Source organism: Zophobas morio, unplaced genomic scaffold (genome assembly GCF_036711695.1).
Source record: "Zophobas morio isolate AGI-343-1 ecotype UQ-CSIRO unplaced genomic scaffold, CSIRO_AGI_Zmor_V1 ptg000030l, whole genome shotgun sequence".
NCBI classification, from domain to species: Eukaryota; Metazoa; Arthropoda; class Insecta; order Coleoptera; family Tenebrionidae; genus Zophobas; species Zophobas morio.
The window spans coordinates 10,730,986-10,744,205 of record NW_026972135.1 but is presented as its reverse complement, the minus strand read 5'-3'; the positions used below and the strand labels follow the sequence as shown (position 1 = coordinate 10,744,205).

Sequence of the window (13,220 nt, the reverse complement as noted above, 5' to 3'; positions counted from 1 at the left end):
TGTGCTAATTTGAAAAAAAAAATATTGTCATTCTATCGGCATTTACCTAGAAAGACGAAATTTTATGAATCATATTGCAAATATTGTCCTGAACTTCAAATAACTAGAAAAGGTTTGGGTTTTATGGTAGTTTGGAGACACCACTGGGTGTTAAGCCATCCTTCCAGGTAAATTCGCGCCCTAATTACTTTTGGAAATACCCTTCATTCCCAATATTTTTGTTCGTTAGTTAAGTGGTACGTTTATTAGTAGTGATCGAAGGGACGTTATACTGTTATTATTTTTCATCGTGAGTTTATATTGAAAGCATTTAAAGGGATACAAGTGTATCAATATGTCGAAGATAACTCAAATTAACTTATGGATTAAACCTTTTCCTGAACTTATTCTTCAAGAACAAACTGTACTTTGTCGTGCCTGCCCTAAACCGGTAAGTATTTTTACATCTGTGGACGTAGTACGCAGTTTTTCTATTTACAAATACATTTACTTTAGAATCACCGGAATAACTTTTTGTTAGATTATTTCGAAAAATATCAAAAAATAAATTGTTACCAAAATAGTAATTAAATAGTGGATTACTACTATTCTTTAATTTGACCTGTTTATATTTATTTTTTAGTATAAGAATATTATCTTCAAAAACGTGATTTATGTGTTAGTGAGATGTAATTAAACACTTTGCAATGTGATTTATGTATTTTTTGTAATAAAATGTAAGCTCGGGAAATCTGTTTTTGAATTTTATAAATAAATTTAGTTCGCTTATTAAGCTTTTTTTTTAATTTTTGGAGCATATGCAACTGCATATATCTGCATATATTAAGAAAGTTACTGCATATTTGCATAAATTTGGTGCATATCATATGATCATATTTCTCAAAATTTTGCTGCATATTTTCCGCTCTCTAGTGATGACGTTATCTCAAACTATACGTAGTAAATGGGTTTTAAATTGTATAAAATAACATAGTCCTACACATGTAGTTTAAGAGCTTTTACCCGAAATGTCCCGATTTTTGGGAAAAAAATCAAAATTATAAAACAACATTTTCCAATTTAATTTTGAATATGTGAATGCTTTGACATCTTGCAGATGTTTTAAAACATGGTAAATTTTTCATCAAAACGTATTTGTTTATCCCCCAAAGATTGATGACGTTTCATTTTTTTCCAATTAGTCCTATCGCAAATGTGACGAGTGTATGTATACCTGTGATTTATTCCTGCCTTCATATTTTTAGAACTGCTTACACAGGAAGACCGAAAAAAATAAATGGGTTAATTCATTTTATTGGTTAAATCTGGAACCGCAGAACCAAATGTTTGGAAATTTTGCAGACGTTATAAAGTTATCGTACACTCGGTAAATATTTAATCAAAATACATATGTTTATCTGTTTATGTCCCCCAAAAAATTGATGACATTATGTCAAAATTTTATCTAAAATCTACAAAATATGATGGAACTATACTTGTGACTTACGATCGCTTTCATAATTTTATTTTAGAATTGCTTATACAGAGTGACACAAAAAAATTAATGAATGAGTCAATTTGTTTTATGGGTTATAACAGCAACTGCAAAATCCAATGTTTTGAAATCTCACAGACACTTCAAGGTTATTGCAAGTTTAATAAATTTTCAATATATCTGCCTAATCACCCTACCCCCATTTTCCATTTGATAAAATAAAATAAATAAATGAAATTAATCGCTCTCTAATTTCTCGAAAATGTGAGAAAATGCAGCTGTTTACTTAATAATAGTTAAATAAAAATAATAATAATAATATTCAGAACATTTTGTTCGATCGTGGCTTAATTAATAATTTCAATCCTCTTTTCTGAGGCGATAAACTCATTCAAATCAAACTAGTTTCCACGTGACATTCTTCCGATGTATAAACACAAACAGTTTCAGTCATTGCGGAGAGACAGGCCATTTGTACTTATTGAGCGTAAGGTAAGAAAATATAGTAATTGAGTTCACCAGGCGACTTACCACTTTCATATTTTCTCGGCGTTTCACGACCCCTAGAAAAATGTTTCCCTCGCTTAGTTATAATAACTCAATGTGAATTACAACAATTACAACAATCGACCAATTTTTTAATTGACTAAATTAAGAACTGCAAAATGGAATGCTTTGAAATCTTGCCTACATTTTAAAGTTATTATAATTTGTTTCGGCAGAAATTCCCTCGCATCTAAAGTACAATAAAACATATCCAGCTTTTTCGAAAAATTATAAAATTTGATTTCGCGAATTTATTTTTTTTTAGCTTGCGCTCAAGAAGTAGCAAAAATATTGGGATTTTTTGTTTTCCCGTGCAATGAGTTATTGTTCTAATTAGGAAATAGTAGTAGACAGCATATTGTTAGTACACATAGGGAGTAGGAAACTAATATTAAAAGTAGTAGCGGTACATACATCGAATTGTAATGTAATTAAGTATATGTGCTCAGGAAGTAAAAATACATGTACATTAATTATAACTTAAACAGCTTTTTTTACTATAAATTTATGACTAGTTCGGTGCGTGAACTTATCTGCGTAACTTACGCTGGTTGAAGTATTCTTTATATATTTACTATGAAATTGCAACGTTTTTTATTATTTGCTTATTGATAAATTTATAAAATAGCATAATCTTTTATTTGTATTATTGAATACAAGTTCGCAAAATCAGAATCAGTGGTAAAATTCATGTCTGGAACGAGTTCTTCAAGATGTACTCGACAATTTAGAAATGGAAATTTATTACGATGGTTGCCACTAATATAAATTTAGCGATTATTTAAAAAAAATACAATTACTTGTGCTGTAAAAAAGGCAATAGTTGGGATAAAATACGTGCTATATCCTGTTGAAAACCGTATTAAATTAAATATACCAGAATGAACTGCTTCTGAATCATACCTACATCATTTTTTACATCCCGAGCGTAAGCAAAGGAAATATTGTAATCGAGTCCGTCGGCCGACTCTCTACTTTTACGTTTTCTCGATCTTTCATGACACCTAGAAGACGAAGAAATAGGTCTCCCATTTCCGTCTGTCTGTCCGTCTGTCCGTCTGTCTGCCGTCCCGGATTTTTATTAGACAGATAATCTCCGAAAGTGCTGGACCGATTGTTGTGAAATTTTGTACTTATATTAGGAATATACTCGGTCATAACTCTTCTAAATTATATCAATTCTCTCCATCCGTTAATAATGTTCATAAAAAATTCCAAAATTCAAAATTTGGCCTTGTGTTTTTTTCTTTAAAGTGGCGGGAAGACGTTCTTTCATACAAGTGAGCATACACTGCGTGCGAGTAGAGAACGCGAGAAATAATAGACAAAATTTTTTGGAAGGGGCTAAAATTCGCACCCCCTCTCTAGGAGGAAAGGAGCTGTGAGCATTCAAATTCCAACATAGGTCTTATGTAAGTTTTGTGCAACTTCAAGAACACCATGGGATTAGTTTTAGAAAAAACTTTACTTAGAAGAAACAACATGGAGCTGGCCCTTTTAGTAACATGAACAACCTGATTTGACCACGACAGGTCAGAACTCACTAATACTCCCAGATCTCGAACAGTCAGATTTTGTCAATTCAGTAACATCAATATAGTATGAAACCTTTGGGTTCTTCTTACCAATGTAAAGAACTTCACATTTATCTATGTTAAGTGGAAGCAGCCAATCAGTGGACGATTTGTATACTGCAAGAAGATACTTTTTGAGAAACACAGCATTAGAACTATTGTTGTATAACTTAATGTCGTCTGCATAAGTAGAACCGTATACACTTTGGGTCATTAGCGAGTGACGTCACCCATTAAGCTAATGACATCAATTAATTGCTCATTAAGATCCATTAAACTAATGACATCAATTAATTGCTTATTACGCTAATGACATCAATTAATTGCTCATTAGTGAAAGTGCTCTAATTACTAGCCCTGTCCTAATTACCCGCGCTCTAAGATGGCCGCCAAATGTAATTAATTAATTACTAATCAGTTGGCCTAAAGGTGTTTTGAAAATGGCATTCGTTCGGTACGTAAATTTCTATTTTTTGTATTCCTTAAGTCTTAATGTTTATACGCATAATTTCTTAACAAACTATTACAGAAGGGTCATTTTGGCAGTAACTGTGTGAATCACCTGATTGTGTACACTTTTCTAAAATGTTAATTAAATTGTCATTAAGTGACGTACGGGGATATATATACCGTCCAAACCAATGCATTCGCCAGTTTTAGACTAGTGTTCTTCTGGTATTCCTTGAGTAAGATACCTACATTTCGTGCTCTAAATACCTGTTTACTTTTTCAACAAATTGGTAAGTTAATTTTCTTGTTAAGAGAATAATAATAATTCTAACAATATTTAAATTTACAGAAACAAATGGATACCCCAAAACGGCGCTTTGCGAATATTCGCGTTCCTGATATGAAAAGGAGAAAGAAGGCTGATGAAGAAGAAGAAGCGCTATGTCGCCGACGTCGCCGGTACCTCAAACCCCTGAGTGTGCATTTCCTTTGGTTATAATTGACGACACCCAACGTAGTGCCGACGAAGATAAAGCTGACAGCATCTTCGACGACAATCTAGATGAGGCCATGTCGGCTGCAGTCGATGCGCTCGAGGCGATACAAGAGCGTCGTAGGATCGCAAATGAACGTTATCGTTTAGTTGATGAAATAATGCTTCCGCTAACTAAATCTGGGAGTAAATTTATATCATTCGGTGTGAGACCGTTTAAGAACTTTGAAGCGGCTGTTAAAATCCACAATCCACAATTGACAGCGGCAGTGATCTTCGACGATGAAGAGTATGATGATTTTGTCAAGAAATTGGGTGGAAAGAACTTGAAGAAAATATAGTCATGAAAAATTTTGTAGAGCGTGAAGATGTAACAAAAAAAATTCCGCTTGTAGCACGAGAAAGTTTCTTTGGAGGACGCACTAATGCATCACAACTTTATTATAAGTGTCGCCCTGGTGAAAAAATAAAATATTATGACGTATGCTCGTTGTATCCATACGTAAATAAATATGGAAAATATCCTGTGGGTCATCCGGTGAAACTTTACGTACATCCAAATGACTGCAATCAGATTGACTTGCAAAACTTTGAAGGATTGGTTAAATGTACGGTCCTACCGCCTCAAGACCTGTATCATCCCGTGCTTCCATATAGATGTAACGGTAAATTAACATTTCCGCTGTGTCGATCCTGCGTGGAAACAGAATGTCAACGAGAGTGTTCACATCAAATCAGTGATCGACAGTTTACTGGTACCTATGTTGCTGATGAGCTGCGCAAGGCGATTGAAAAACAGTATAAAGTTGTAAATATTTCTGAGGCCTGGGAATATAAAGTTGTACAATATGACAGAGACTCAAAATCTGGCGGGCTGTTCTCAGAATATGTTAATAATTTTCTCAAAATCAAACAGGAATGCAGTGGTTGGCCGAGCTGGTGCGTTAGTGAACTAGAGAAAGACCGTTACATCGATCTGTATCGAGAACGAGAGGGAATTATTTTAGATAAGCAAAAGATATGCAAGAACGCAGGCCTTAGGTTTGTTTCCAAAATAATGTTGAACTCATTTTGGGGCAAATTTGGCCAACGAGAGAACGCTCAACAAACTCAATTTATTCACGATCCTTGCGAATTATTTAAGATGGTGACAAATCCGTCACTTATCGTAAATAATTTAACCATAGTCAATGATGACGTACTCATGGCTAATTGGGAACGAGTTGAAGAAGACATTGCGTTATTGAAATCTGTGAACGTAGCTATTGCTGCATATACAACAGCTAGCGCACGTTTAGAATTATATAAATACTTAGAGCAGCTAGACAGACGCGTACTGTATTATGACACTGACAGTATCTTTTTTATCAGCGAGTACGATGGACAGCTTGAACCGCCCACCGGTGATTTCCTAGGCGATCTTACAGACGAAATGGCCGAGTACGGGGATGGTTCTTATATTGCGGAATTTGTTAGTGGCGGCCCAAAGAATTACGCATATAAGTTTTGGAAAGCCTCTGAAAACACATATGATACGGTGTGCAAAGTAAAGGGTATTACTTTACATTATGCAAATTCGCAAAAAGTTAATTTTGAAGCATTAAAGACGATGATCTTAGAAAACCCTACCGTTTCTTTACAAATCAGTGACAAAGCTATCATTCGTAATAAAAGGTATGATGTACTTACCAAAAATGCGCATAAAACCTATGGTATGAGTTACACCAAAAGACGTCGCATACAGGGCAGCTTTGACACTCTACCATACGGTTATCGAACCTAATTAGATTAGGTCAGCTGCAATTTCGTTATTTTGATACATTTTAAGATTATTGTAGATATTTGAATTAAATATTAAAATGCATTATTATCTGTGATATGTGATTAATGTAATGTAATATAGAGTTTATTTATTACAGTTCTAAATTTGCTTTAATCATACTGCAGTGTGTTGAAATAAATAAAAAATAGATGTACTTTTTTTTATAGAATTTTTTTATTTTAAAAAATACATATTGAAATATTTCTTACAAATGTTATCATTTCGGTTAGTATCATTTGTAAACATCTTAAAAAAATTATCGACAGCCTTACCTCGTACAAAGTTAAAAAGAAATAATACACAATACATCCCGCACACTTCAGACCAGATGTTTTGTATGTGCATCGTGTTAAAATTCCAATAACGACAATTTCGTCTGAGAAACTTCCCCACATTTTTATTAGGCGGTCTTCCAAAACTGTCAAAAAAATAGCCGAGACTGTTTTCGTCCACATAAATGCCCGTCCAGTGACTGCCACTCATGTAATCTGGATCGTCGTTGACTATAAGAGATGCGGGTCTACTAACGAGAAATGGTAAACGGTTATTTGCAAATACACCCACAAGTGATGACTTTTATGACCTAAAGTACCTGAGCTGATTACCTGAAAGGGTCGGTCGGCAAGGCTCCCTGCTGTGTAAAACTCAGCCATTTATTGAAACGGATCTTTGTAAATAGGGTTGCCTAGTTTCACTTTATTTTCATTATTCAATATTTTTTTAAAAGCAAATATTTTGATAAATATAGAGCTCAATGTCATCTTTGCACTGATGTAAAAGTTGAAGCGAAAAATGCTCTCTCCTCGTCTAAAAATGCAATTTCCTTCGAAGAATGAACGATTAATTAAACACTAAACAATCACTTATTTTAAAAAATATTGTGTCTTCCCCAGAGATTTAGACATAATCTATCAATTGAAATGTCGATCTTTTTTTCAAAGTTAAAATTACGCCCGTAAAATGAAATTCCATTTAGCTCATTTTTCGGTCTGCTACTGGGCACCCTTAAAGTCGACGCCTATGGTGTTACTTGTCAATCTAACACATGTCAATTGTCAACACAATCATAACCTTAAAATGTTGTCACGAACTTTTTGCAAAATTTTAAGACAACCTCGTCTCCCCAAACCCAATACTAATTCCAGATGCATTACCACGACCCACTCCAACCCCGAAGACTCCGACAAAGAAACCCATTTTGGTTTCCAAACGGTGAAAGAAAGTGAAAAGGGGCAAAAAGGTGAGACCCAAAATCACACTTTTCCCACGCTTTAAACTACCTTTCAGTCTACAGTTTGTTCGAAAATGTCGCTTCCAGTTACGACAAGATGAACGACGTCATGTCAATGGGAATCCATCGTGTTTGGAAAGACATACTCATGTGTCGTCTGGGACCTACAGAAAACACGAAGTTGCTGGACATGGCAGGTGGTACTGGAGATGTCGCCTTTCGTTTTGTTAATTACATTAAAAATGACAATATTGAGAAAAGTTGCCATGTAACGGTGTGTGATATTAATGCTGATATGTTGGATGTGGGGAAGTCTCGAAGTAAAGCGCTGGGGCACGATCCAGCGTTGATAAGTTGGCAGCAGGCTGATGCGGAAAATTTACCTTTTAAGGATAATTCTTTTAATGCGTATACTATAGCGTTTGGGATGAGGAACTGTACTCGTATTTATAAAGTGATAAGGGAAGCATATAGGGTTTTAGAACCTGGTGGTAGATTTATGTGTTTGGAGTTCAGCCATGTGGAGAACGACGCATTTCGATGGTTGGTAGTTCTGTTTTAATTAACGTTTGTTTATATTTTGTGTTGTAGGTTGTATGATCAGTACAGTTTTCAAATTATACCGGTTATGGGGCATTTGCTTACTGGGCAATGGCAAGCTTATCAGTACTTGGTGGAAAGCATTAGGCAGTTTCCTGACCAGGTATTCTTAATACTGTTGAAAGTTTTTATTCTTTTGATGATTTTTTTTCTAGGAGACTTTAAAAGAGATGATAGAACAAGAAGGCTTTCGAGAAGTGAGTTATGAAAATTTGAGCTTAGGAATAGTGGCCATACACTCAGGATTTAAGTTATAAGTCCACGACTCAAAATTTTATAATTTTGTACTGTTATTGTTGAATAAATACAAATATGTAAATAATACTGAAAAATTCGCTAGTAAATGTTTGTTTTCATCCTTGCCACTTTATTTCACGATGTGATTACGCAAAATGTCAAATGATTTTGTGATATTCTCCTACTCAATTGATTAAATATATAAAACTTGTTAAATATGTATTTAATCAATGCGTATTAAAATACTGCGATGACGTCATTAACTTTTTGAACACAATACGTTGGTAAATTTTAATTCAGTTATGTAAAATAAAATATTTCTTCACATGTAGTTTATGAATCCCTGTTCAATTTTTACTTTAGACATCGAGATTTTTGCAAAAAAATCAATTGTATAACAACATTTTGCAATTTAAATTTGAAACTGCAAAACATAATGCTCTGAAATCTTGCAAACGTTTCAAAGTTATCACAATCATGGTAAATCCTCAATCAAAATTTATTCGTTTATCATTCCAAAAAATATCATGACTACATATAATCTGTGATTTACAACACATAAATTTTAGAATTACTTATACAGGATGACTATTTTTTCGTTTTTTTTTTAAGTTAATTTTTTCCAATATTTCTTTCAATTTCTTGTTCAATTTTACTATTTTTCATCATTACAATTTTTCGATTTTTCGTTCCCACTTTTTCAAGGCCTTGATTTTTATTTTTCATTTTCCACAGTTTTTAATTTTCATTTTCCCCATTTTTTCATTTTCATTTCATTTATTTTTTCAATGTTTCTTTCGATTATAGAATTTTTTGTTTATTCAATTTTTCAAATTTTCAATCCTTGATTCCTCGGTTTCTCCATTTTTAAAAGTTTCAATTTTGCAAATTTTGAATTTCTCGATTAATTACTTACCAGATATCTTTAATTTTCAATATTTCGGTTTTACAATTCCATTTTTTTGATTTTGCAATTTTTTATTTTCAAGTTTTTCAGTCTTTAATCTTCGATTTTTCAAAGCTTTCGTTTCATAGTTTTTCGTTTTTTCAATTTTACAGTTTTTTTTATTCAAACGTTGAAAAATCGGAAAACTGAAAAAACAAAAATTGAAAATCAAAGCAATGAAGAAACAAAAGACTGAAAACATTGGAAAACTAAAAATCGAGAAACTTAAAAAAAAAAAAACGTAAAATCGAAAAATTATGGAATCATCAAAACTGTGAAATCGAAAAACTGTAACACTGAAAGATGAAAAAATTGAAAAATTAAATATTGAGAAATTGAAAAACTAAAAATCGGATAAATGAAAAAGTTTAAAAATCCAATTCAAAAACGGAAAAATTCTGAAACCGTAAAACGGAAAAAGTGAAATATTTTAGAAGTTATAATTATATTACACATTTAAAATGAAAATTAGAAAAGTTGCAAATCAAAATTGAAAAAACGAAAAACTGAAAAAATTAAAAAATTAAAAATTTCGACTCGGAAAATTGAAAATTTTGAAAAATAAAGAAAATAAAAACCGAAACGAAAAACTGAAGAACTGAAAAACTGAAACATGGAAGAATTAAAAACTCGGTGAAACTGCAAATTAAAAAATTGTAAAAGTTAAAATTAAAATCCAAAAGTTGGAAAATCGAAAAACTGAAAAATTTTAAATTCAAAACTCGATTTGTACATCGTAAAATTGAAGAACAAAAAAAAATTAAAAACAAAAATTTGGAAGTCGAGAAATTGAAAAAACACAAAATTATGAAATGGGAACACACAAAAATGGAAGAATTGCAAAAATAAAGAAAATAAAAAACCGAAACGAAAAATTGCAAATCCAAACTTTGAAGAAATGAAAAATTAAAGAATCGAATGATTGAAAAATTAAAGAAAATAAAAAACATTGGAAAACTAAACACCGAGAAACTTAAAAATCGAAAAAAATGTATGATTCGAAAAATTGGAAAATCGAAAAACTGAAAAATTTTAAAATGAAAAACTGAAAAATTTGGAAGTCGAGGAATTGAAAAAACAAAAAAATTGTAACATGGAAAAATTGTAAAAATAAAGAAAATAAAAAACCGAAACGAAAAATTGAAAATCCAAAATTCGAAGAAATGAAAAACAAAAAAAATAAACATCGGAAAACTAAAAACCGAGAAACTCAAAAATCGAAAAATTGGAAAACGCAAAAATTGAAAAATTTGACAATGAAAAAAATATAGAAAATTAATGAAACGAAAAATTGAAGAACTGTAAAACTGAAAAATAGAAAAATTAAAAACTCGGTGAAACTGCAAAATTAAAAAATTGCAAAATCTAAAATTGACATCCAAAAATTAGAAAATCAAAAAACTGAAAAATTTGGAAGTCGAGAAATTGAAAAAACAAAAAATTGTGAAATGGGAACACTCAAAAATGGAAAAATTGTAAAAATAAAGAAAATAAAACACCAAAACGAAAAATTGCAAAATTTGAAGAGATGAAAAATTAAAAAAAATAAAAAACATTCGAAAACTAAAAACCAACAAACTTAAAAATGGAAAAAAAATTGTGAATCGAAAATTTGGAAAACCCAAAAATTGCAAAATTTCACAATGAAAAAAACAAAATTTATAAAATAAGAACATTGAAAAATCGAAAAATTAAAAAAATAAAGAAAATAAACCGAAACGAAAATTGGAAATCGAAAAAACTGAAGAACTAAAAAACTGAAAAATCGAAAAATTAAAAAACTCAGTGAAACTGGAAATCAAAAAATTGCAAAACCTAAAATTGACATCCAAAAATTGAAAAATTTCACAATGAAAAAAATAAAAATCATAAAATAAGAACATTCAACAACCGAAAAATTGAAAAAATAAAGAAAATAAAAACCGAAACGAAAAATTGTAAATCCAAAATTTGAAGAAATCAAAAATTAAGGAATCAAATGATTCACAAATTAAAGAAAACAAAAAACATTGGAAAATTAAAAACCGAGAAACTTGAAAATCGAAAACAATTTATGAATCGAAAATTTAGAAAACCCAAAAATTAAAAATTTTCACAATGAAAAAAAGAAACATTATAAAATAATAATATTGAAAAATCGAAAAATTAGAAACTCGGTGAAACTGCAAATCAAAAAATTGCTGAAAAATTTTACAATGAAAACTCCAAAAACTGGCATTGTCGTAAAATTAAAAAACCAAACAAAAATTTGGAAGTCGAAAAATTGAAAATTGAAAAAACAATAAATTGTGAAATCGGAACACTGAAAAATCGAAAATTTGTAAAAATAAAGAAAACAAACCGAAACGAAAAATTACAAATCCAAAAATTAAAAAAAATAAAAAACATTGGAAAACTAAAAAAACCGAGAAACTTAAAAAGCGTAAAAAATTAATGAATCAAAAAATTGGAAAATCCAGAAATTATGGGATCGTCAAAACTGTGAAGTCGAAAAACTGTAACATCACTGAAAGACCGAAAATTTGAAAAAAACAAAAAAATTTTAAAATGAAAACTCGAAAACTCGCATTGTCGTAAAATTAAGAAACAAAAAAAAAAAATTAAAAACAAAAATTTGGAAGTCGAAAAATTGAAAAACAAAAAATTGTGAAATGGGAACACTCAAAAATGGAAACATTGTGAAAATGAAGAAAATAAAACACCGAAACGAAAAATTGCAAATCCAAAAGTTGAAGAAATGAACAATTAAAGAATCGCATGATTGAAAAATTAAAAATAAAAAAATTGAAAACTAAAAACCGAGAAACTTAAAAATCGAAAAAAATTAATGAAGTGAAAAATTGGAAAACCCAAGAATTGTAAAATCCAAAAATTATGGAATCGTCAAAAGTGTGAAGTCGAAAAACTGCAAAATTGAAAATTTGAAAAATTAAATATTGACAAAATTGAAAAATTAAAAATCGAAGAAATGAAAAATCAAATAAATGAAAAAGTTAGATATTTATGAAGTTAGGTATAATTATTATTACATATTTAAAATGAAAACTAAAAAATTGCAGAAACGAAAAACTGAAAAATCAAGAAACTGAAAACTGTTAACGTGAAAAATTAAAAAATCTACAAATTTAAAACCGAAGAATAGCAAATCGAAAAATCAAGAAATTTCACATTGAAAAAAGAAATATTTATAAATGAAAACTCGAAGACTTGTATGTCGGAAAATTGAGGAACAAAAAAAAATGTAAATCTGAAAATTTTGGAAATCAAGAAATTGAAATTGAAGAAACGAAAATTGTAAATTTTGAACACTGAAAAATGGAAAAATTGAAAAAATAAAGAAATTAAAAACCGAAACGAAGACAACATTTGAAGAAATGCAAAATTAAAGGAAACAAAAAACCGAAACGAAATATGGCAAGTCAAAAAATTGCAAATTCTAAAAATTGAAAAATTCAAACGATGGAAAATTGAACAACTGAAAAATTTAGATCTTAAAACTCGAAAAATTGAAAAACAAAAAATATGAAAAATTGAAAAATTAAAGTCAAAAAGCTGTGGGAGCTATAGAAATTATCAGAAAACAAAAATCCCATAAAAATATAAATAGTTTAAAAAAAGCAGGATTTCTTCAGGTGCATTTCAGGGCGAGAGAAGTTCTGTCGAAATAACCTTCCACCAGTTTTTTTGAGACATCTGTATAAATAATATTAAAAATTATGAATAAACTCCTGAAATAACGACAACAACTGTTTATTAAATCAGAATAAAAAATGTTCCTTACATAAATGTAATTGTAAAATTTGATACCTGGTATATCCAAAATTTCACAATAATCAGGTTAGTAGTT

At 30.5% G+C, this 13,220-nt stretch overlaps 2 protein-coding genes across 2 annotated transcripts; both read left to right on the top strand.

The window, feature by feature from the left end:
• The first annotated feature begins 4,485 nt into the window (after positions 1 to 4,485).
• Positions 4,486 to 6,320, top strand: LOC135138551 (uncharacterized). Its single transcript, XM_064068531.1, has 2 exons — positions 4,486 to 4,852; positions 4,933 to 6,320. The coding sequence occupies exons 1-2, from the start codon at positions 4,486 to 4,488 to the stop codon at positions 6,318 to 6,320; spliced, it is 1,755 nt and encodes a 584-aa protein (XP_063924601.1).
• Positions 6,321 to 7,389: 1,069 nt separating this feature from the next.
• Positions 7,390 to 8,548, top strand: LOC135138107 (2-methoxy-6-polyprenyl-1,4-benzoquinol methylase, mitochondrial). The gene is made up of 4 exons (XM_064067971.1): positions 7,390 to 7,599; positions 7,647 to 8,133; positions 8,182 to 8,293; positions 8,346 to 8,548. The coding sequence occupies exons 1-4, from the start codon at positions 7,437 to 7,439 to the stop codon at positions 8,445 to 8,447; spliced, it is 864 nt and encodes a 287-aa protein (XP_063924041.1). The 5' UTR covers positions 7,390 to 7,436; the 3' UTR covers positions 8,448 to 8,548.
• The last annotated feature ends 4,672 nt before the right edge of the window (positions 8,549 to 13,220 follow it).

What these genes read in the sequence shown, in the direction of transcription:
- LOC135138551 (XM_064068531.1), top strand. Translation starts at nt 4,486, where the DNA reads ATGTCGCCGACGTCGCCGGTACCTCAAACCCCTGAGTGTGCATTTCCT. An exon ending in TGATTTTGTCAAGAAATTGG is followed by an intron (nt 4,853 to 4,932) that starts GTGGAAAGAACT and finishes TTCCGCTTGTAG; the next exon opens with CACGAGAAAGTTTCTTTGGA.
- LOC135138107 (XM_064067971.1), top strand. Translation starts at nt 7,437, where the DNA reads ATGTTGTCACGAACTTTTTGCAAAATTTTAAGACAACCTCGTCTCCCC. An exon ending in GAGAACGACGCATTTCGATG is followed by an intron (nt 8,134 to 8,181) that starts GTTGGTAGTTCT and finishes TTTGTGTTGTAG; the next exon opens with GTTGTATGATCAGTACAGTT. An exon ending in TTAGGCAGTTTCCTGACCAG is followed by an intron (nt 8,294 to 8,345) that starts GTATTCTTAATA and finishes TTTTTTTTCTAG; the next exon opens with GAGACTTTAAAAGAGATGAT.